This window comes from Haliotis asinina, chromosome 12, assembly GCF_037392515.1.
Source record: "Haliotis asinina isolate JCU_RB_2024 chromosome 12, JCU_Hal_asi_v2, whole genome shotgun sequence".
NCBI classification, from domain to species: Eukaryota; Metazoa; Mollusca; class Gastropoda; order Lepetellida; family Haliotidae; genus Haliotis; species Haliotis asinina.
Genome location: NC_090291.1, coordinates 10,833,353 through 10,856,320, shown reverse-complemented (window position 1 = coordinate 10,856,320; position 22,968 = coordinate 10,833,353). Strand labels below are relative to the sequence as shown.

General features: G+C 40.0%; 1 protein-coding gene across 3 annotated transcripts in view; it reads right to left on the bottom strand.

Annotated features, from left to right (window-relative positions):
- Nucleotides 1-22,325, bottom strand: part of LOC137257727 (ras-related protein Rab-35-like) — a 61,157-nt gene extending 38,832 nt beyond the window's left edge. Inside the window, exon 1 of one of the 3 annotated variants that reach the window (XM_067795136.1) lies at nt 22,218-22,325. In XM_067795136.1, coding sequence (XP_067651237.1) covers nt 22,218-22,288 — 71 coding nt within the window. In that variant the 5' untranslated portion in view covers nt 22,289-22,325. Of the gene's footprint in view, nt 1-13,623; nt 14,188-16,232; nt 16,244-22,217 lie in introns of those variants that run through there. The other 2 variants (XM_067795138.1, XM_067795137.1) reach the window with 2 other exon arrangements.
- Nucleotides 22,326-22,968: the final 643 nt, after the last annotated feature.

The window sequence follows — 22,968 nt, the reverse complement described above, 5'->3', positions numbered from 1 at the left end:
AACTATTTATTGACACAACAGATCCTAACCTGGACAGTACATATCATTTCTCCTGAACCACTAAGTTTTCATTTGTCCATATGGTTAAGATGAGTTCTGGGAAACAAAGGAATATCTTAGCCATGGGCAGTGGGAAAATGAGGACTACAGCTCTCACCAGGTAATATGCCTTTTCTTACCACAGATGTTCCAAAACGCAATATTACCGTTACAGCTACAGATCACACTGAGACATTCTATCCCTTTTAACTACAGATGTCGATATATGTTATATTGCCCCTGTAACTACAGATGTCGATATATGTTATATTTAGTGTTGGGAATTGGTTCAAATCTCATAATTGGTGATTGGCTCATTAAAACCAATCAACCATCGAAACTGAGTGGTTTAAGCGTCATTTGTCAAATATCCCTGCTACGTTTGTTACTGCACACAAAATAAACACAAAAACAAAACATGTAGTGTTTTTCAGGTTTGTTTGCAAATTGCATAAGGTGCATTTGCAAATTTCTCATCTTTATAAAATGACTAGTACATCAGGAACATACATTTCCTGAAGTCTTTAAGATCAATTTAATCATGCCACAGAACCGGCTTGTCGTAATGAGATTATGACAATTATTATTAATGTAAACAAGTTTTCCAAAATTTATAGTGTTTGAGTATGAGAAAATATGACCAATTACTTGGCGGTGTAGTCATTACGACCAATCTTCCATTATTTCAATCAATAGCAGCACCACAAAAAAATTACCAATGTAAATACAGATGTTGATATATTTTATAAGTTCTTCTCTAACTAAAGATGTCGATATGTTATATTACTCTTCCAAGTATTATAACTAAACATATCAGTATACGTTTACTCTGACATCTACAGATAATATTGCCATCATAATAACAGAACTACAGACAAATGTAAAACTATTAAATCGCCCTTATAAACACAGCTCTCGCAGATTACAATATTAACCACAAATTCTATTAATTGCAATATCGCCTTCTACATATGGAACATATGAACACAAAATTACCCTCGTCACTACAAAATTCTTTATAACTGTTAAATTTAAATACCAGAAATACGAGGGCCTACATTTTCGAATGCTCTCTTAGCGCTAAGTTAATGTAAATACATGGCACTTACAACTATCTTATTACTAGGAGAGCTTCGAAAATCAAGGCCCAGATCTTATTATGTCCTGAGAACTATTTAACGCTGAATAACACTGCTCAATAACAGGATTTTTATTTTCAATGCCACACAAAGTAATGATGATGCTCCTTATCTTAATAACATGCCAATCATGCTCGATGAGTATTCTTTATTTTTCACTTAACCTTAAAGATAACAATGGCATGTTCTATCCAGTATATTCTTTAACCAGATAACCTGTGTTTCTGCAGTGTTATGCACTGAATAAGTTGAATGTCTTGTAAGCCAGACATCTTCTTTTTGGATTTGAATCCAATGTTTACACTGATATTTCTAGGGTTGTCAGCACTGTACTTGTGTACAAAGATTCTTACTAAAGTGGTCAAAGTCCAAAAACATTCATAATGTAGGGCTTTCCTCACATCAAACTGAATAATACTATTCAGAGTACTTAAACTGAAATATATTCTCCTGTGGTGTCTGTATACCACATGTAAACAAGCCAGTCCTTGATAGTTTGACATTTATCAGTGTCAGCAGGTCACGATGACTTGCTAATTCAGCGAGAATATATAAACAAATCTATTTATCCTTGACAAGGACAACTCTTAACACGGTTGTGTAATCTGGCATATTTATCACTAAAAGACATTTTCACATATTCCAAGAATATAACCTACCTCCTGTCTTCAATTGAATTGTTAGCACAATCAGGCGTTGAGTTGGCCCCACGTTTGGTACATCCAATAACCAAACACAAAGGTCTGAGACACCCTTCCATAATGTCTGGCAAAATTTCCTTCAAATCAAGATTAAAACAGAACCTTCGCTGCTTGTACACTGACCACCGTTTTCCGCAGTCATCTCCACCTGCCTTGACCACTAAGTTCTTATATTGCATAGATCCATTACAGTTGCTGAGTCAGACTATTTGTCTAATGTTGGCCAATTCTGCAACACTCCCTTCCTTTATGACGTTTCTCTCTAGAGACAGAGCTATTGAATATTAACACACACTGCTGTTGAGAGTCATCATCCAGTCCTGTCAGAACCTATGGAAAAACTTGCAGAATTCATCAAATACCATTTGTCCCTTGCGTGTCCACTGATTCCAGTCAGGATGATGTTGAAGACCAATATGAAAGGTAATTCCATTTGATTTCAAATATTTTCCATGAATTTTACACATTACATAATTCCTTGTAAAGACATTACCGGAAACTGTTGGCTTAACATAATGTTTACAAGTCACAAACACATTATTTGATTACATGCTGGAGCTAATGCATTATGCAGACTGAATGAATCACTAACCTTCGGGACAAAAACATCCAGATATGACACATGTTGAACAATGGTTAGGCGTCAAACACGAGCCTGGTTTTATTACCACTTTCTTCACCATCAAAACGCTTGGGCAATCAAACAGAAATATGAATGATATTATCAACCACAGTTGAAGACAATATCTTCAGCAGATTTATCATCTCAGTACCAAAGCAAGGCAGCTATCAATAAATACACTGTTGCACAGATTAGCACCACGTTGCACCAAGTCCATATAATGTTGCACACTGTAGTCGAGAGAGGGGTAAATATATCATCATATTCACCACTGTTGGGCAGCATGATAAATGTATTATCTTCCAATCACCTGGATAATCTTTGTAGGAATGATGGTTTCCACAAAACTGAAGTAAAATTTCTCAAATCACAAGATATCCATTTCCTGGGGCAGAAGCAATGCTGGGTGTAACAGACAGGCGGACGATAGACCAGTGTAGACAGACTTATCGAAAACCTTAGACAGGAGGAACAAGGATATTGATTTTGGAGAACACCAATGCAGGAAGATGCACAGCCTTAGCTATCTCATTCATGGAACACAATTTGTTGACTTGATTTATGACAAAACGTTTCATGGTAAACGCTCCTGTCTGTAACAGTATTAACTTGAGCTGAGGTCACTGTGACCTATACTGTACAACATGCCACACAGTTGACTTAAGTCATGTGTACAGTCGGAGAGTAATAACATCAAATGTCACTTGACATATGTCAGTGAGTCACTACCAAACATTAGCTAGTGGTCAAAATCTGGGAGTTATAGTTACAATGAGAACAGTACTTTATCCAGATATCACTGTATTCTGATACTGATTTGTCTCATTGAAATTGTATTTAGACTTATAACTTAACCTCCATGCCAATGAAGATGCTTGTCGTAAGAGGTGACTACTGGGATCGGGTGGTCAGACTCACTGACTTGGTTGACACATGTCATCGTATCCCAAATGCATAGATTGATGCTCATGCTGTTGATCACTGGATTGTCTGGTCCAGATCACAGAGCAGGAACAGACCATCGAGCAGGAATAGTGTTAACGGACAAACAAGCAAACAAACAAAACATTTTCTTTCATATTCATTCATTTCCAATCTGAAGGCAGATTGAAGCACTGGGAACTACTTCAGATCTAAGCCTCAAATGGTTCTAGTCAATGAAACTGTAATCCATTGTTTTTTGCTCATCTAAACAGCTACATTTAGAAGACTGGAGGTTGCATTCTAGTGCATGTTAATTCTCTCACGATCAGTTGCGTATGCTATCTATTTTTGCAGAACAATGTCACAACTGTAAATATCTCTGGAGGAGCAGCCCTAAGAATTACATATGTTACATAAAACTGTAAATATCTCTGGAGGAGCAGCCCTAAGAATTACATATGTTACACAAAACTGTAAATATCTCTGGAGGAGCAGCCCTAAGAATTACATATGTTACATAAAACTGTAAATATCTCTGGAGGAGCAGCCCTAAGAATTACATATGTTACATAAAACTGTAAATATCTCTGGAGGAGCAGCCCTAAGAATTACATATGTTACATAAAACTGTAAATATCTCTGGAGGAGCAGCCCTAAGAATTACATATGTTACATAAAACTGTAAATATCTCTGGAGGAGCAGCCCTAAGAATTACAGTATGGTTCAAAATTATTGAGAATAGCTAAAGCATTTCATATTATTAAACGAGAACAAATCAGATAAAATTGAATGTATTGTGAAAGTGAACTGACCTTTTCATGTTGTGTAGGTAACAATTTAATATTTTATCAAGTCTCCTTGAGCTTCACGGCACAGTCTAAGACGGGTAGGCATACTTCCTATCAGAGAGGTTAGTGTCTCGTGAGTTATGCTGTCCCAGTATCGGACCACTTCTCTCTTCATGTCTTCAATTTTTGTCAACCCCTTTTGATTCACACATTCCTTCATCATCCCCCAAATGTTCTCAATGGGATTAAGTCAGGACTATATGCAGGAAATGGTAATGCAGTCACATTTTTCTCCTGAAACCACTGCTTGGCATGTTTTGCGATGTGTTTAGGATCATTATCTTGCTGCAAAATCCAGTCATTTCCATAAAACACATGTGCACTTGGAAGGAGAAAATTATCTAATATGTTAGTGTAGCGTTGACTTGTCAGATTTCCCTCAAACACACACAGCGGGGTCGTTCCTAATAAGGATATCCCTCCCCATACATGAAACTTTGGGCTGTACTTAGGTCGTTGATACAACGGTGCTGACGCAGACTTTGTCCATATTTTCACATTATTGGGATATACCCATATTGAGCTTTCATCAGTAAAAATCACATTTTCCCAGTCAAAGTTTGCATGTGCCAAACACCACTCAACACGCCTGTCTTTATGTTCTTGTTTCATGAGAGGAGAAGGAATTCCAGTCTTTTTCTCCCATCCAAGATCAATCAAATGTCTTCTAACTGTAGATTTTGATACAACTGTTGATCCCCTTTCTATCATTTCATACCTGATGTTGGAGATGCTTGCCCTTTGCTTTTTAGACGCTAAAATTCCCAACCGGACGCGATCTGAGAAGTCCAATTTTCTGGGCCTCCCTGCTCCTTTCTGGTGCCCAAAATCCTTTCCCTCTTTAAAATTCTTCCTAATCCTATACACAGTAGAAAGAGGAGTTCCTGTTCTCTCTGCCAATGTATTTACATCATCAATTCCTTGATTACACAACTCAAAAATCAACCTTCTTTTATCTTCAGCAGACATTATTGACAGTGCTGAGGAAAATGACGTCTGCTACAAATTCAGGGGAGGTAACTCTAATTGTACTATACTGAGTAGGCCAAGATGAGTTACCTCCTTTATACCATTACTTAGTTTTAAGTATCAGTGAATCAGTTGAGGTGTTAGGATAGCTCAAAGTAAGAAGAAAAATTCTCAATAATTATGAACCAGACTATACATATGTTACATAAAACTGTAAATATCTCTGGAGGAGCAGCCCTAAGAATTACATATGTTACATAAAACTGTAAATATCTCTGGAGGAGCAGCCCTAAGAATTACATATGTTACATAAAACTGTAAATATCTCTGGAGGAGCAGCCCTAAGAATTACATATGTTACATAAAACTGTAAATATCTCTGGAGGAGCAGCCCTAAGAATTACATATGTTACATAAAACTGTAAATATCTCTGGAGGAGCAGCCCTAAGAATTACATATGTTACATAAAACTGTAAATATCTCTGGAGGAGCAGCCCTAAGAATTACATATGTTACATAAAACTGTAAATATCTCTGGAGGAGCAGCCCTAAGAATTACATATGTTACATAAAACTGTAAATATCTCTGGAGGAGCAGCCCTAAGAATTACATATGTTACATAAAACTGTAAATATGCTGATGATACTTGGATGTCCTATGTGACCTGAGCATTCTTTCCCCTCAAGGCATCTGTTTACTGTCACACACTGTCATAAACACACTGTTTAAGAGGTATGTGTGTGAGCAGGCTGGTGAATGTGTTACACAGTTTTTGCATGAAGTCATGTTGTTAAGGAGAATGACAGAAGTAAGAAGGTTCTGAACAACAGTGAAACCTCATTTACCCAGACAGTACAATTCCCCTTTAAACTCGTTTGAGTGGCATTTCAAAAATTGGGGAGTACAATACTGGACATGCTTTATGGAGTTTCATAACAGTCAAAGTGAACTCAGTCTCATTATTATTCGTTACACTCCTCTGCTGAGTCGAACAAACCCTAGTAGGAGGTCGAGTCAAGTAACCTTTGACCTCTGTCAACATTCAAGGATGTAAGCTTGCGGAAATATTGGCTAATGGTATCCATGTCATCAGAAAGCAATCAGCATATATACTGCAGGTCAGACTTCAGATCAGCAACTGGGGAAATTTGTAAGTCCCGCCGAACCCAAAACAGTAGCTGTTGTCTCATTGGTTAAATCTGTTCAGCCCTCTTGCAGTAGTGGGAGTGTAACGAATAACACTGAAACTAGGTATACTTTGACTGCTTATATAATAGAAAAATGTAAGAAGTTGTATCTTCTTACACTAAAGAAGCTCATGTCCATAAAGCATGTGAAGGTTCGGGATATTCGTCATTTCGTGATAAACGTGAAGATCCCGGAGTAGAATAGGCCTTCAGCAACCCATGCTCGCCAGAAAAGGCGACTATGCTTGTCGCAAGAGGCGACTAACAGGGTCATGTGGTTAGGCTTGCTGACTTGACTGGCACATGTCATTGGTTTCCAATTGCGCATATCGATGCTCATGCTGTTGATCACTGGATTGTCTGGTCCAGACTCGATTATTTACAGACCGCCGTCATATAACTAGAATATTGCTGTGTGCGGCGTAAAACTGAACTCACTCACTCACTTCATAAAGATGTTTCATATTGTATTCTCCTTTATACTTCATTAATCCAGACTGGACCATTCATTTTTAAAAACATGATAAATCCAAACAGTATCACTATAAGTAAAACATCACTAATACAGACTGCTATTCACAGGTAACCCTGAATAATCTACACACACACACACATAACAGATATACAGATGACACACTTCCAAAGGAAAAAGGAATAGAATAAACTGTTCCTTAATTTCTCTTCATCATCCAGTTTCCTACTTGACTTCATTATTTGCATTTTATCTATTTTGTAAATCCAATATCCCTACCTTTTTTCGAAAGCTATAGTACCATTCTCAGTGAAAACATCAGGATCACTTGACACTGACATTATCAATTCATTGTGAGAGATCAATTCCCTCAAAGTCCTTGGCAGACATATTAATTCATACACCAACCATGATAATTTGCCTCTGAAAGAGAAACCAAAACACAAATTCTGACAAAATAGTTGAGACTTACAAACATCTAAGTACAGCAGGCCATTAATAAACATATTAAATGTTTTGAGAATGTTTCTCATATCAAACAACCATAAAAGACAGAAATCTACTTGTTATTACAAAAGAAAAGTTCCCTTTGTAAAACTTTTACACAACAAAGATTTGACCATCTTAACAAGATATGTTAACCTCAAAATCTCCCTGATTTTCATAAATGGGAAGCTAAGCTCACCATTTCGAAATAATGACCAAATTGCTTTCATCAAAAAGTAATCCTGCGTCACATTTTCTCGTAATACCTTCCCTACTAATCCTCTTAGGATTCCCCCAAAAAGGGGATTAGATTACTACTCCACAGGCCCAGAAGAAACATTCACTTTCAATCAGGAAACAAAACCACCATAAAAATGTCCAAAGCACTCTAATACCCTCAGCTCTAACGAATGGGAAGGTCATTGAGTGCGAGGACCCTCGTTTATCCAGAGCATTATGTTGTTATTTTGTTTATTCATGCTCATGTAACATTTTGCATGTTACATCGCCTTTGTTATGTATTAGCATAGAATTTCGCTCACACAAATGAACAGCTGGGTGCCTATTTACTATTAGCATTTTGCCATGGCTGGCAACAGAAATATTACGCCATGATACCAGGGTGTCATTCAGTTTTGTTTGTTTACTTGTCTCTGTTTAATGCTTTCCTAAAACTAATTGAACCTGGACCGGACAACCCAGTGATCAACAGCATGAATGACCATCACACCATGTGATCCTGTTAGTCACCTCGTTTGACCAGCTTGAGATGTGGAAGACCAATTCTAAAGAGGATCTACATGGGTGGCTGTTGATTGAACAGGGTGAGTGATTATTTCACCTGTATACCCTGTATAGTGTATAGTGTTGCACCAAGGGATAGTGTGTAGCCTAGTGGTTACAGCGTCCACTGATCATGCCGAAGACTGGGGTTTGATTCACCACATGAGTACAATGTGTGAAGCCCATTTCAGGTGTCCCCAGTCTAAGTAAACTTAGTCACAGTGTATTTCGTTACACTCCACCACTGAGTCTAACAAAACCTAGTAGAAGGTCGCGTCAGGTAACCTTTGAGCGACCAATGACAGTCTAATCAAACGCGAGATGGTTAAATAGATTTAACCAATCAGACAACGGCTACTATTTAGGGATCAGAGGGACTTTCAAAATATCCAGGCCACTGCATGACACAGATCTCTCCACAAACAAAAATCTGCATATAAAACAGTTATTTGACCTGCAGTATACACGCCTTGGGGTTTCTGTTGATATGGTTACCATTAGCTAATATTTCCACAAGATAACATCCTTGAATATTGCCATAAACACCATTTTTGGTGACTGTGTACTCACCATTGACATGGTTGTACGTACTCCGTGTGCATCACCTGGAAGCGAGTGTACGCTAAATAGCATTCGGAATCGTTCGGGTACAAACCTTTTCGAGAAAAAGAGTTCAAAAGGTATGTGCAAATGTCCACTCTCACAATATGGTAAGCTGTGTTCTGATTGCTCAATCTCAAAAGTTACCTGACGCGACCTCCCATAAGGTTTTGTTAGACTCAGCAGTGGAGTGTAACGAAAAGTACTGAGGATAAGTTTACTTAGACTGAGGTGTCCCCTCTGTGAGTATTACTAAAAACAGTGTAAAACAGTACTCACTAGTTTCACCAGCCTTATAACAAATACATCAGACACTTAGGCTTGTAGCAAGTCATATTTTGTGTAAGCCTGATAGGTTACAAAGCTTTATACATACATAGTATTGAGGGCTTACCCAGCCTATTAGCAACAATATTTATCATGGCCAGGAGTTTTATTATTCTGGTGGATATGCCCTTGACATTCAGTTACCTATCCTGCCCCAGTTTTATTCCATCACTTACTTATTGTTAGAATCAGATATATTTATTCATTTAAACAATACCGAGACATCCCCCCCAAATTAAAATTATAGCAAGATAATGGAGTGCAAAGCATTAGAAAAGGATTTCAGAAATATTTCATTCAGATACTGAGTAAGTACGTGAAGGATCAGTGTCTACAAAAAGCATTTTCCAAAAAACATAATCCTAGAGTATTTCAATATCTTGTGTCTGATAGAGTGTCCTCAAACAGTCATGCAAACCTTACATATGTCAGTATCCTGTAAGCAGACAAATCCTCTTTGTATAAGTCTTCTACTTGTAAAAGTCTATAAATATTTATGACCTGAATGAATGACACAGATATGTTACAACTCAATGTTTGTATTTGCACTGGACTTAGGTACAGTTTCATAATCAGCAAGCTTGACCTGACAAACACTCCACGATGTATATACTGATATACATAAATAATTGTTACCACACACTGCTTGTAATTATCTTGTGTTGCTAAGTATACATATGTCCATATTCTGTCTCACAGTCCCTGAACCACATTTTTCCCTTCAGCCCTTACTGCGATGCTGGAGATTTCAATGAAGCAAGTCTAGATTCTCCAATCTCACTGAGTCCCCTTTTCAATTTAGCGGGTTATTTGAAACAATCAAAGTTATATACGGGGATGAGAATGGGTATGAGTGAAAAAGGAGGGAAACAGGATGGGCAGCTTTTGGAGACATGGTGACTGAAACAATATAACATGTATCATGAATCACACCAGTGCCATCAAATACACGGAATTCCACAAATTGGCAGAAAATTCTCATCCGTATAATATAAACTGAGAGACTAAGCATTAGTGTAAGATGTCTTCCACTTTGCAAATGTCCAGGTGTTATGTTTGATGTCACCAAACATTATGTTTTGTAGGAGTTTGGCACCAACCAAACAATCAAACTGTTGGCCAAAACCTGATAATTAACAGGCAGCTGAGAACTAGCTGGTATATTGTGAACTGTGGAATAACATACACTCACCAGACCGATAATGCCAAACATGACCAGAGATTGTTAATATGCAGCATTGATAAACCATCCATCAAAAGGTGATATGAGATATGAACATGATGAAAATATGCACTTATGATGAATGTAACTGATGACTGAACACACATGCCTTCATTAACGTCTGTGATACAATTAATCATCCCGTATCATCAGCATGACAAAGCGATGACCGTATTTCCTATTGTCGATAAAAGTGCTGACTTGTCAAGCTGATAAGCAATAACATTGTTATTATTACTACAAGCTGTGACCACTCGTCATTAAAACAGTAAACAATATTTCAATAAGGCTATCACAAGGCACAGATTGGTAACGTCATACTCCTAAGGTTAAATCTCATTTCACTATGACGAACTCTCTGCTGGGATTGTGATGAATTAATAAGTATTATTAATTATACCAGCCCCATTTGTTGAGATAAGAGTGAGTGAGTAAGTGAGTGAGTGAGTGAGTGAGTGTGGTTCTATGCTGCACTCAGCAATTTTTTAGCAATATCATTGGAGGGGACACCAGAAGTGGGCTTCACACACTGTACCCTTGTGAGTAATCAAACTCAGGTCTTCAGTGTGATGAACACTAAGATTATCTTCCACCAGAGTTAGGTTTTCAGAACATGATCATAATTAACTTGTTCTGATACAAGTTCATCATAAATTCTGTAAAAGCTAGATCACAGATACCTTTATGTCACACTTCGCTGACTTTGCTGGTGAATAGATGCCTGACTCTGAGGGTGTGAATTGGATTAGTGGATAGGTCTCTGAACTCAACAAAAGAACTAGAATTTGTACTTTACTGAGAACGCGTAATCCCAATCATAAATTGTTAGAAACCAGTTAAATATGTCTATTTTTAACCTTGTGGTTGAGGTGCTCAACATTCCCTACAAGGGCACAGTGTGTGAAGCCCCTTTCTGGTGTCCCCAGCTGTGATATTGCTTGAATAGACATCAATTCCTGTTGCTGAATGCAGCATGGAACCGTTCTCATTCACTCACTCACTCACAGTGCAAGGATCTCTATAAGTGGGGCTTATTTACTCTAACTCATACATCACTGCAGTTGTGAAAAATGATTTGACAAGTCAGGTAGAGATATATACAACATAATGTCACACACTGTAAACACGAAAAGCTTCCCCCAAATTGTTCACTGACATATAATGACTTTGTTAAACTTCAAACATGCATTTCTACAGCATGATGTACATTCAACACCTTAAGCACAGTTATTAAACTGTTCCGCATTGTAACCACTCTATATCTACGGCAGTATTTGCTCTGCAAAAATGCATTTGCAGACATAACTTACTCCGCGGTTGAGTGATCTGGCATGTTTACATACATCACACTGAATAAGACATGAATACTAAGAACACACAGAAAAATGTACAAACCTGCTGGAGCAAGGATGGTAATGTTATTTCAAAGTATAAGAGTGAACGTATATGCATTTACTAGCATAATGTCAAGACATAAATGCTGTTTTGACAAATAAGTGACAACAAACTAATTTTTTTAAAAAATGATAGAATATAATTATAAACGCTGTTCAGAAAAGTGGCTGAGTGAGCATTGCTTTACACTGAATTTCGCAACATTCCAGCAATATCATGACGTGCCCACACTTTGTGGGAATCGAACCAGGATCATCGGTTGCATCAAAGGTTTTATGCTGCGTCTAGCAATACTCCAGAAATGTCATAACCGTGAAGGTCCCGGGGTAGAACAGGTCTTCAGCAACCCATGCTTGCCACAAAAGGCGGACCGTGAAGGTCCCGGGGTAGATTTGGCCTTCAGCAACCCATGTTTGCCATAAAAGGCGGACTGTGAAGGTCCCGGGATAGAAGAGGCCTTCACCAATCCATTTTTGCCATAAAAGGCGGACAGTGAAGGTCCCGGGGTAGAATTGGCCTTCACCAACCCATGTTTGCCATAAAAGGCGGACCGTGAAGGTCCTGGGGTAGGAAAGGCCTTCAGCAACCCATGTTTGCCATAAAAGGCGGATCGTGAAGGTCCTGGGGTAGAAAAGGTCTTCAGCAACCCATGTTTGCCATAAAAGGCGGATCGTGAAGGTCCCGGGGTAGAACAGGTCTTCAGCAACCCATGTTTGCCATGAAAGGCGACTCAGCTTGTCGTAACAGGCGACTAATGGGATCGGGTGGTCAGGCTCGCTGACTTGGTTGACACATGTCATTGGTTCCCAATTGCGCAGATCGATGCTCATGTTGTTGATCATTGGATTGTCTGGTCCAGGCTCGATTATTTACAGACCGTCGCCATATAGCTGGAATATTGCTGAATGCGGCGTAAAACTAAACTCACTCACTCACTCCAGAAATATCATGGTTGGGCCACCTGATATGGGCTTCACACATTGTACCCACAAATTTCAATCAAACCCAAATCTTCAGCATGATGAGCAAACCCTTTAATAACTAAGTCATCGCATCACCCTTCATAAAATATTCATGTCACTTATTGAAATAATATTATCTACATAAAGTCTTCAAAACTAGCTGGGTGCTAGGGTCCCTGAGTATTGAGTTCACAGTATTTGGATCAAGAGGTCCACCTCACTGTCATCTTTTAACAGCAGGATCATGAGAAGATCCTGGGGGCTTTGGGTATTACTCTCATAGTATATGGGTCATGAGGTCCCCTATATTATAATCTTTTAACAGAAGGATCATGACACGGCCCTGTTGATCTTCAGGCTTATTTGGAACACTGATGATATAAGCATTAAAGGTTAAGGGGTCATCGCAAACTTTCCATTTCATGATAAAAAATAAATTTTAATTTTTAACATAATCCCTCTTCAAGGAAGGTTTGCTTGTTTTTTAACACCACACTCAGCAATATTCCAGCTACATGGTGGCAGTCTGTAAAATATCAAGTTTCGACCAGTCAATCTTGTGATCAACATCATGGGCTTCGATCTCCTCAGCTGGGATACAATAACATGTCAACAAGGCCAACCACGCAATCCCCTTAGTCAGCTCATGTGACAAGCATTGGTTGCTGAAGACCAATTCTAACCTTGATCTTCAAGGAGAGTATTGAGACAGTCATACAAGTATGACAAGATTTTGGTTAGGGGAATAGTTTCTGTACACAAGTGAATCAAAAAACTTTCTTCCTGTCATTAGACCTAGTTCACATCAATAAAAAATACAAGACAAGGTTTTTCCAGTCAACATACTAACTGTCAATTGTATTTCACCTACATTGTAATGGTGGCGGTGTTGTGTCATGTTGATTTAATGCTGGGAAACTCAACATTGTGAACAAAATACTTACTTTTCAGCCAAGTGGTGTGTATCTATCACTGTTATCTCATGGGGGAGAGATATCACATTACTCTCGGTCTCCGCATCGCCTGAAGTTAGGATTTTGGCATATACACTTGTGTTGTTGTTTACATCAGTCAGCTGATAAAACAATGCTTTCAAATTTCCTCGTTTCGTCTGGCCTAGTTAGGGTCTACCGAGTAGTGTCTCAGCACTTGAGTTCACTAAGAACCGTTTCTATTCAAGTTTCTATCCACAAAACAGTGAAACGGTCTCGATAACTGTTAATACATGTTCCACGTCAGAAACGTGTTTTGTCGCAAAGCATATCAACTCACTATTGGAACTCGCCACGTTGTCGCGGTAAGTTCGGATGTTTGAATGACAGTTTACCAATTCCACGAGGTACCCGATCTTTTCCGAGCGTCACCAGAAGTTGCTGAGCAAGTCCTCCTTCGTGTGAATATTGATCGCGATTGTTTCCTCGTGCATGTCACGTGGAAATCAACCGTGACACCGGACATAAACAAACACCCTCACATCGGTTTGGTACAAGTAACTCCTGATAACGTCCCTTTTCTGAAGACAGGAAGTGTTTTCTAAACTGAAAATAACGCAAGGGAGATCACGTGATGGGAATTTCCGTCTCGCGCCAACTCGGCCGTGCGGGAAACTCCCCGTTGTTAAAAAGAGCGGATGATCTCATCATTTTGTAATACCTCAGCTGACAGGCTGACACTAAGGACCGACCTCTACAACGACGTGGTGGTTTACTGCTGACGCTAGCGTGGATTAATGTAGCTTTCAACAAGACGCGTGACATATTGGGATAAATGTAAGCACACCCGCTAATCCTATGAATATGGCGAAATACAACAGCATTACACATGATGTGTATGGACATGAATTCTCAAATCATTGCACTGATTATTTTCTGGTCGCTGATATTATTGATATATCACCTGCATATGATATTACCTTCTGTTTGGAAACACCAGCACAGGACCATGTTCATTTCTGTAACATCAGATACAGCTGTATCATGACTACTCATTGAACCGAAAGGAAATGACACACACTAGTGACCGTTCGTACATTACAGTGAAAGGGTGGGTTAGAGGTTTTAAACATTATTGCACTGAAAATAACATCACTTTCCTTAACACTGGTCAGAGTCTGTGGAGTAGTCCTCTGGTTGAGGCGTTCGCTCGGCAGACCCAAGGCCCGGTTCGAATCCCCACATGGGTACAATAGTGTCATTGCTGAAATATTGCTAAAAGCAGCGTAAAACCGTACTCTCTCCTCACTAACACCTGCCATATTTCAGGATGCCCATTCCCACGCCCTTGTACATTTTTCACGATCCTTCCGAAAATATGGGTGTTACTCATTATGACCTATCCCCACAGTCTGTCAGATTTGGAGGCGACATCCTTTGGCCGGTGTCTCAGCCCGGAATATTTTAAAAGCTCTCGTGTCTAGACTTGCACATGTCTCCATAGTAATTATTTTCAGTTGCATCATAACACTAGTTTGCGATGACACGATTGTAAATAAATACAAGTTGGCCCCACCAAACCCTAGCGACTTCATACTTTAAATACATATCTACACCAGCCTGAGGACAGACCTACTTTACATCTAGTACATCATTCAGTATGAAAAAGCGCTCGCTCGTCACGCCTCAGAGCCGGGTTTGATTCCCATCATGGGTACAATGCCTGAAGCCCATTTTCGTGCCCCACGCCGCTATATTACTGGAATATTGCTAAAAGCGGCGTAGAACCAAACCCAATTACTCATTCAGTACCGCCCGTCGTAAAACCAAACTCACTTACTCATTAAGTACCGCCCGTTTCGACATTTTTCCAGTATATGTGAACTAATTTAACCTAGTTATGTTCAGAGAGAGAGAGAGAGAGAGAAAGAGAGAGAGAGAGGGGGGGGGGGGGGGGAGGGAGTAAGCGTCAGTCGAAACTCTTGTCAGCCTCACAGTCCATGAACCACATTAATTTCGCAACTGCCGATCCCCACTGGCCTGCAATACCAAAACCACGAATAAAGCAAGTCTAGCTTTCCTCAGGTTTACCCATTTCCTAGGGGCATCTTTTTCGAATTGAATGGGCTGATTTGTTACTATTGACCCCCCAAATCGAGGTACAACTAAACGCTTTCAACCACATCACAGAGCCCCAAACAGCTGTTTCGTCCACTTGTGATAAGTCTATGAATGGCGAACTCACAACTAGGTTTACAATGCATGCAGTAATGAAGAGTGACTTTCCATGCATACACCAGATAGACAGCAAACGTAGCCAGGATTCTCTACAGGCTTCCAAACAATATGGAGGTAAACCTACGTTCTAGACAGAAAATCAGTGTTTCCATCCCGCTCACCTAACCTGCTACTTACATGGTTTATAAGTTACAAGTCGTCTAAGACACGTATGTTATTTCCCAGCACACGTATAAAGTTGAATGATCTAAAAAATATACTCACTCAACCCGCGACAGCCTGAACGAAATGAGACGACATACAAGCCCAAGTCACTAACACCTGATATCGACATGTTTACATAAACTCTATATAGATATTGAATGGTGTGCGCGCGAACTTACCTTCTCCGGGAGTTACCTTGTACTTTATAGCTTGTGTTTGATCCGAAGTGAACCGTATCGTTTTATATACAGCTCGGTCACGAGTAAATAAAATGCAGGTATGCTTATTGTCAGATTATCATCTACCCTTTATTGAATATATCTTGGGTAGTATGGTGGTACACGGGTGCAGTCAGGGATAAAAATAAAATTATCCGGTTACTATTTATATTTGTGAATTGTTATTGTACACAAAAGAGAAAGCGCGGTTTTCTTTATTGTTGTGCGCTACTCTCAATCCAGGAAATGGAGGCAGTCAGGAAATAATCGAATATGGTCCAGACAATCCAATGGTTGCCATCATCACAGTTTGGATACAAAAGGTCAACTGGAAAATGGCATGTTATATTTGTCTTCACTAACAATTAGTTTTATATACATAGTTTTATACATGAAAAAGGCCACTTTCGAGAATTCATCTTGTGCGATGACCCGTGAAGGTCCGGGGTAGAACAGGCCTTCAGCAACCCATGCTTGCCATAAAATGCGACTGTGCTTGTCGTAACGGGATCGGGTGGTCAGGCTCGCTGACTTGGTTGACACATATTATCGGTTTCCAAATGCTCAGATCGATACCTGATTGCGGCGTAAAACTAATCTCACTCACTCACTCATCTTATGCGATACATCTGACGTTTGGCTTATTTTAGATGTAATTAAGGAAAGTAATTTGTAAACATTGACGAACTGAAAAACGACTACTTTAGTACAATGGAGCAAATGAATTTTATAGAATTGTTTCTAAATTGCCTCAGACATATATGTACCCATATATAAGTACACACCAATTACTTACGTTTCTTAGAATAACACTGACTAATAAAGTTACTGTAACGAGTTTTGTCACTGGTATTACTTTATACACGCAGACAAAAGGGTTGCGTCACTTTCTTAAAGTAGACATTAGATTTTGATGACGTAAAGTAAGTCAGCAATCAGCAATCTGTAAGAAAAGAATAAGAAGTAGACCCACGTCACTCTGGGGCACTCTGATGAGGTTATACAAACGGGGTGGGGTGGGGGGGTGGAGCAGGATAGTGGTTAAGGTGTTCGTTCGTCACGCCGAAGACCAGGGTTCGATTCCCTACATTTAATGCCTTTTGAGAATCTAATTGGAGAAGGATTACTATGCAGTGACTTGTGAAACACCCCCACCGTCTTCGTCGTAATAGTAGAAGCAGTAGCAGTAGCAGCAGCAGCAGCATTAGTAGTAGTAATAGCCGATACCGTTTGTCGCCGCTAATGACAAGCGCGCAACGTTGAAGACACGCTTCCATACCCGACTCCTTCACCCTTGGAAGTGAGATCTATTCTATATATAAACCTGACCATCATCGATCCAGGAATCCCCCCCCATTAAGATGACACGGCTGACGCCATATTACTACTGATCACGAGAACTTAACAAAGAGGTGCCACGAATGTCAACGATCCTTTCATGAATCTGACGTAACATCTATAATATCTTCGTCCAAATTTCAGTCGATTTTAAGTAACTCACACATACGCCTTGCGCTCTTATCTTAATATGGACCTAACGTCATCAACATTCAAATACTGTATTCACGTTTAGCCGCTGACTCATCAACTCAAATTGAAAGATGACGTGTATGACATCAAAGCGTTTTTACAAAACCGTAAAACGTAAATGCAGTAAATGAAATATAATGATGGCGAAGTCTGTGCACCGTGGGGTTTTGTGCTCCCGATAAACTCGCGCAGCTCAGCGGATAATGAATCTCCATATCAGAGATAGGAGCTTCTGGAGGGCTGTGTGTGGAGCTCCAGATTCATCGCACCTGCTCATTATGAATCATAGGAGGTTATCGATATATTACCTGCAAAAGATATATTTCCACCTGTCTGTTGTGGCGCCTGATAATTCTGTCTGGATCATTCAGAAAAAAAATATTATTCCGAAATTTCCTTTTACGAAACGATCGTAGCGTTGCGACAGTCGTACGTCTATGTTCAAGTATGTTACTTAATATTGTCTTCCGCTGCGATCGCCTTTGTGGAGCAAGACTCCGGGCCTTGATTTTTTGAGTGAGTGAGTGAGTTTAGTTTTACACCGCTTTTAGCAATATTTCAGGAATATCACGGCGGGAGACACCAGAAAATGGGCTTCTCACATTGTACCCATGTGGGGAATCGAACGCGGGTCTTCGACGTGACGAGCGAACGCTTTAACCACTAGGCTACCCCACAGCCCCTTGATGTTTTGAAGCTCTCTTAGCGTTAAGATAGTCGTAAGCGCCATACATTAACATAAACTTTCGACTATCTTAGCGTGATGAGAGTTTCGTAATTCTAGGCCCAGGTAAATAGTGAGTAAGGCCTTGCAGTATTCCAGCAAACATGACGGTGAGGGACACCGGAGACATGGCGAGTGACCACAAGGCTATGCCATCGCCCCTCATGTTTCAAGATTCGAGAGGTCACAGATTTTAACAGTATAAATGACGTATGTACACAGAAATACTTCTCAATCAATACTCACGAGATAAACTGGTAACGTTTGGTCACAAGAGCTGCATACATTAAGACAACTCCTTGAAGGTTGTGCCTTTGGGCGAGGGGATACCTTAGAGTGAATGAAGGTACTTTTCTGCCGCTTTGGGCACCATGAAAACAACAATGCAAAGATTATGCATTAAAATTTAACCCGCGAGAAGAATCGAACCCGGTCTTTCACGAGATTGGCAGACGCTTCTGACACTGGACTATCAACTACCCTATATGCCTGATTCAGAGGGCATAAGGACTGAATAGCTCTCCTCTTATTACCAGCCCACTTCCCCAAATAAGATATAAAATAAATGAATGAAAACATTTTAAAAGAATGAAAAGAAAAATCAAAACAAAGGCATTTAGAAGTTGCTATAGATGACCAAGATATTTCAACAAAGCAAGTAAAAGCTTTACTCTTTTGAGTAAAAACGTACACACAACGCTATTGTTTTATAATTAATAAGTGCACGATGTGCACCAATCAGTTATAAACACATCACCACGGCGCTCGTCAGCAATGACACATGAACCGGGTCACCTTGACCTAGAGACAAATCCCGTCCATTACAGAGAGACGCAATCAGTGTCTGAGGGGGATAAGATCTCCCCCACATTCCACATGGATCGCACGGTAGCATCCTGCCTCCATCTCGAACCCCAGGGGTCCCTTTTCAAGTGATTACCGGACACCATATTATGGCGAGTGTATCGCTGTCTATTTGCCATCGCTGAGAGAAACGTCTTGCGGGAGAGGAAGACCAGACAAAGAAAAGCCAAAGGGCTGAAGTGTCACATAAAATGATTGGAACATGTGGTTAAACCATACGTCCCGTTAGCGCTGGCTTTGTGGAACCGTCTTTCTGGAACTGTTTGTTTATCCGGTACCCTTCATTCACAGAGTTTAATTGTTTTACCATTTACCCATTGTCGCGATTCTGACAATTTCAATATTAATACATCGTGGAAGGAATTCGCTAGGAGTCACTATTTCCTTAGTTACGTAATAAGTGGTTTTGGTTCCGAATATATTCTCATTATACAGTGACAGTTCTCTTAACCCTTTCAGTAACATCCTGTTCGTGAGGATTTTCACGAGGGACGACCGGTTAGCCGAGTGGTTAAAGCGTTTGCTCGTCACACCAAAGAACCGGGTTTGAGTCCCCACGTGTGGTTTACCCCGTCCTGATATTGCTACAATATTGCTAAAAGCGGCATAAAACCCAACTCACTAAACATACTTATTGGCCCACGCATCTAAGGTTCTACCATTATATTTGCTGAGTTGCTCTTAATTAGGTGCGTCATGATTTTATTGTTGATTTGCATTCTAGATTATCATAGGTTGCACACTGCTAATAATCAAAAGTCTCGCCACGTCAGCCTATCCTGCCACATGAAACTTACACGTCGTGATAAAATAAAGATATCAAAACTTGGGGTGTAGACCACAATTCACTCGCATACATACACCATCAGGGCAGATCCAATTGCCAAAGAATGTTCTTGGTTCAACTTTCTAATCGTACTATACTAAAAGAACGCAATAAGAGTGAATGTGGTTTTACTCCGTTATTAGGAATATTCCAGCAGTGACATGGGACCCAAGAAATGGGCTTCACATTGTATACATTTGGGGAATCGAACCCGGGTCTTTCGTATGAAGAGCGATCGCAATAACAACGTCCGTCGGGTCAGGCAACAAGACTCATTGGTCGAAACGTTACGTCTAAAACCCCTAATTGTAATCGTTTTTGACTGTTAGACTGTGGATCATAAGTGAAACACTTCTATAACTCTCTAGAGTTTAAGAGGCCAATTCCGGACAGAGACGATCACAAGAACGTGAAGGGAATGTTGCGGCGTACTTGATAACATATAAACGTCTGTCGAACATGTGCGCCATGTTGGAGTAGACACTCAGAACTGACGCTGTGACGTTACACATCTCGGCGTAACACTCGAATGGAGGGTCTCTGTATTGAACTGACCTGGTAACCTCGATTAGGTCGGCCATCACACCATTAATGAACTTGAATACATACAACCGTGAACATTGGATCTAAGAAGTGAAGGATGGACTTTCTCTCTCTCTTTCTCTCGCTCTCTCTCTCTCGCTCTCTCTCTCTGCCCCTCCCCCCCCCCCCCTCTCTCTCTCTCTCACACACACATTCTTCCTGCCATATACCAGCTTATCGCGGCTGAACCATAGAGAATGGGTTCCGCTCAATATACCAAACTGTAGACTCGAACACTGGAACCACTGACGAGATTGTGTTTTAATCACAGGTCTGCCTCAACAGTTGGATTTATAGTAGATTGTGTGACCACTACTGTCACTGTTTAAAAAAATATATGGTTATATTGTAACTTATGATTATATGAAAATGAGTGAAATGTATAGTAGTGGGAGTCAAATTTAAATTATGGCCGTAAGCTACAGCAGACTGAGATTTCAAATGTTACATATTGCAACCATGATTATGGTTATTGAGATCAAAACCAGCCAAGTCCATCTAACTCAATGTTGTTTTGTCATAACATCCAATTACAGACTCATTTGTGTTGTAAGTAACAGCTACAAAATTGAAAAGTCAGCACAAACACTTTCATCTTGATATATAAACAATCACCAGAAAACCCCGAGTTGACGACCGCAATCCCTGTCATCGCCTGGTACCACCAAGACTTATAGACATTAGATTCCCATGCCCAAGAATCCCACCCCGACCCCCACCCCGACCCCCACCCCACCCATCTTTTGAATACCCCTCCCCTGTCCGAACCCCAGTTCTCCAGTTCGCTCCCAAGAGATCCCATCAAACAAAAGAGTAAAGAAAATATCCAGCTGAGATTTAAAAAAATCTCACAAACATAATCATGCTAATCCAATAAATACAATTAGGTCATGGCTCTCTGAAATTCCATGTCCCAGTTCATGGCTGCACTGAAGAATTTCTCTGTGATGTAATTTGATCTGGGATTGCCATGCTCTTCCCGCTGACAGATTTACGACAAAGACAAGAGGGAGAAAGATGGTCCACCGATAAAATACTTCGTGGTGGAGGACAAATGTGCATTAAAGTCCACATAATGAATAGAATACACACATGTTCACAATAGTCCCAATAGTGTTGCACACAATGTCCACCCCGAACTGTTTTCCAAGTTAGATTAAAAAGGCTTAAATTAGTATGTTCAAAGTCATTTGCCATTCTCAAAGAAACTCGTGCATGAGAAACATAGGGGGCGGAACTCCCAAGACACACACACACACACACACACACACACACACACACACACACACACACACACACACACACACACACACACACACACACACACACACACACGACTGTGTGACCAAGTTCATCGATAAAGTTTTGAAACAATACAAATTATTGAACGCTGCTCAGTACATAAGTAAAATCTACTTACGTCTCAATGTAATCACACGTTAATCCAGGATGTGGGAAGATGAAAGCTCTGCGGTTCATCTTCACAGTCATGTTTCGTCCAAGGAGGGTCCTCGACAACGTGTTGAGTTCATCAAAGCTGGCGCATTGTCCTCGCACGTTTTTTGGATAATTTCACAAGGAAGGGTACGGGATGGGGTTTCACGTGCCGAAAGTTAAATTTTCTCTCGCTGATTCAGAGAAGCCTTTGTCCTTCTCGTCACATACGACACATATTAACACACATCAACTGTGAACGCTGGCAGACTTGACCCAGTCTACACAAAACAAAGCGATATCTGTACCACATGACCGCGAGGAATTCAAATTTCAAAATCTTGGATATTTCCTGGTTCAAATGGAACACATTTACGGTTGGTACTAGTTTAGTAGATTTAGTCAAAGATGACAAAAACAATGAGCTGTGAAAGAAATAATTCCTATTTTTGACGGATCACAACTTAGTTATGAAGACTGACATAAGACGAGATTAATCAAATTTTAGAATTGATGTAGTCAAGAAGGCTCCACTTGGAACTTCCATAACTTGTTTAAATCCTTCGTCAGCCCTTTCCCAAACATTTGGAATCGCTCAAGCAGCAATGCAATTTACAGCAAGCTGTAAGAAGAATGTAGTTTTCACACAGTTCCACAAAGAAACGCAAGAACATCCAGCTCGTTATCACAAAATCCTCACAATCCCAAAGTATCCACCGAGTCTACAGATAAAACTG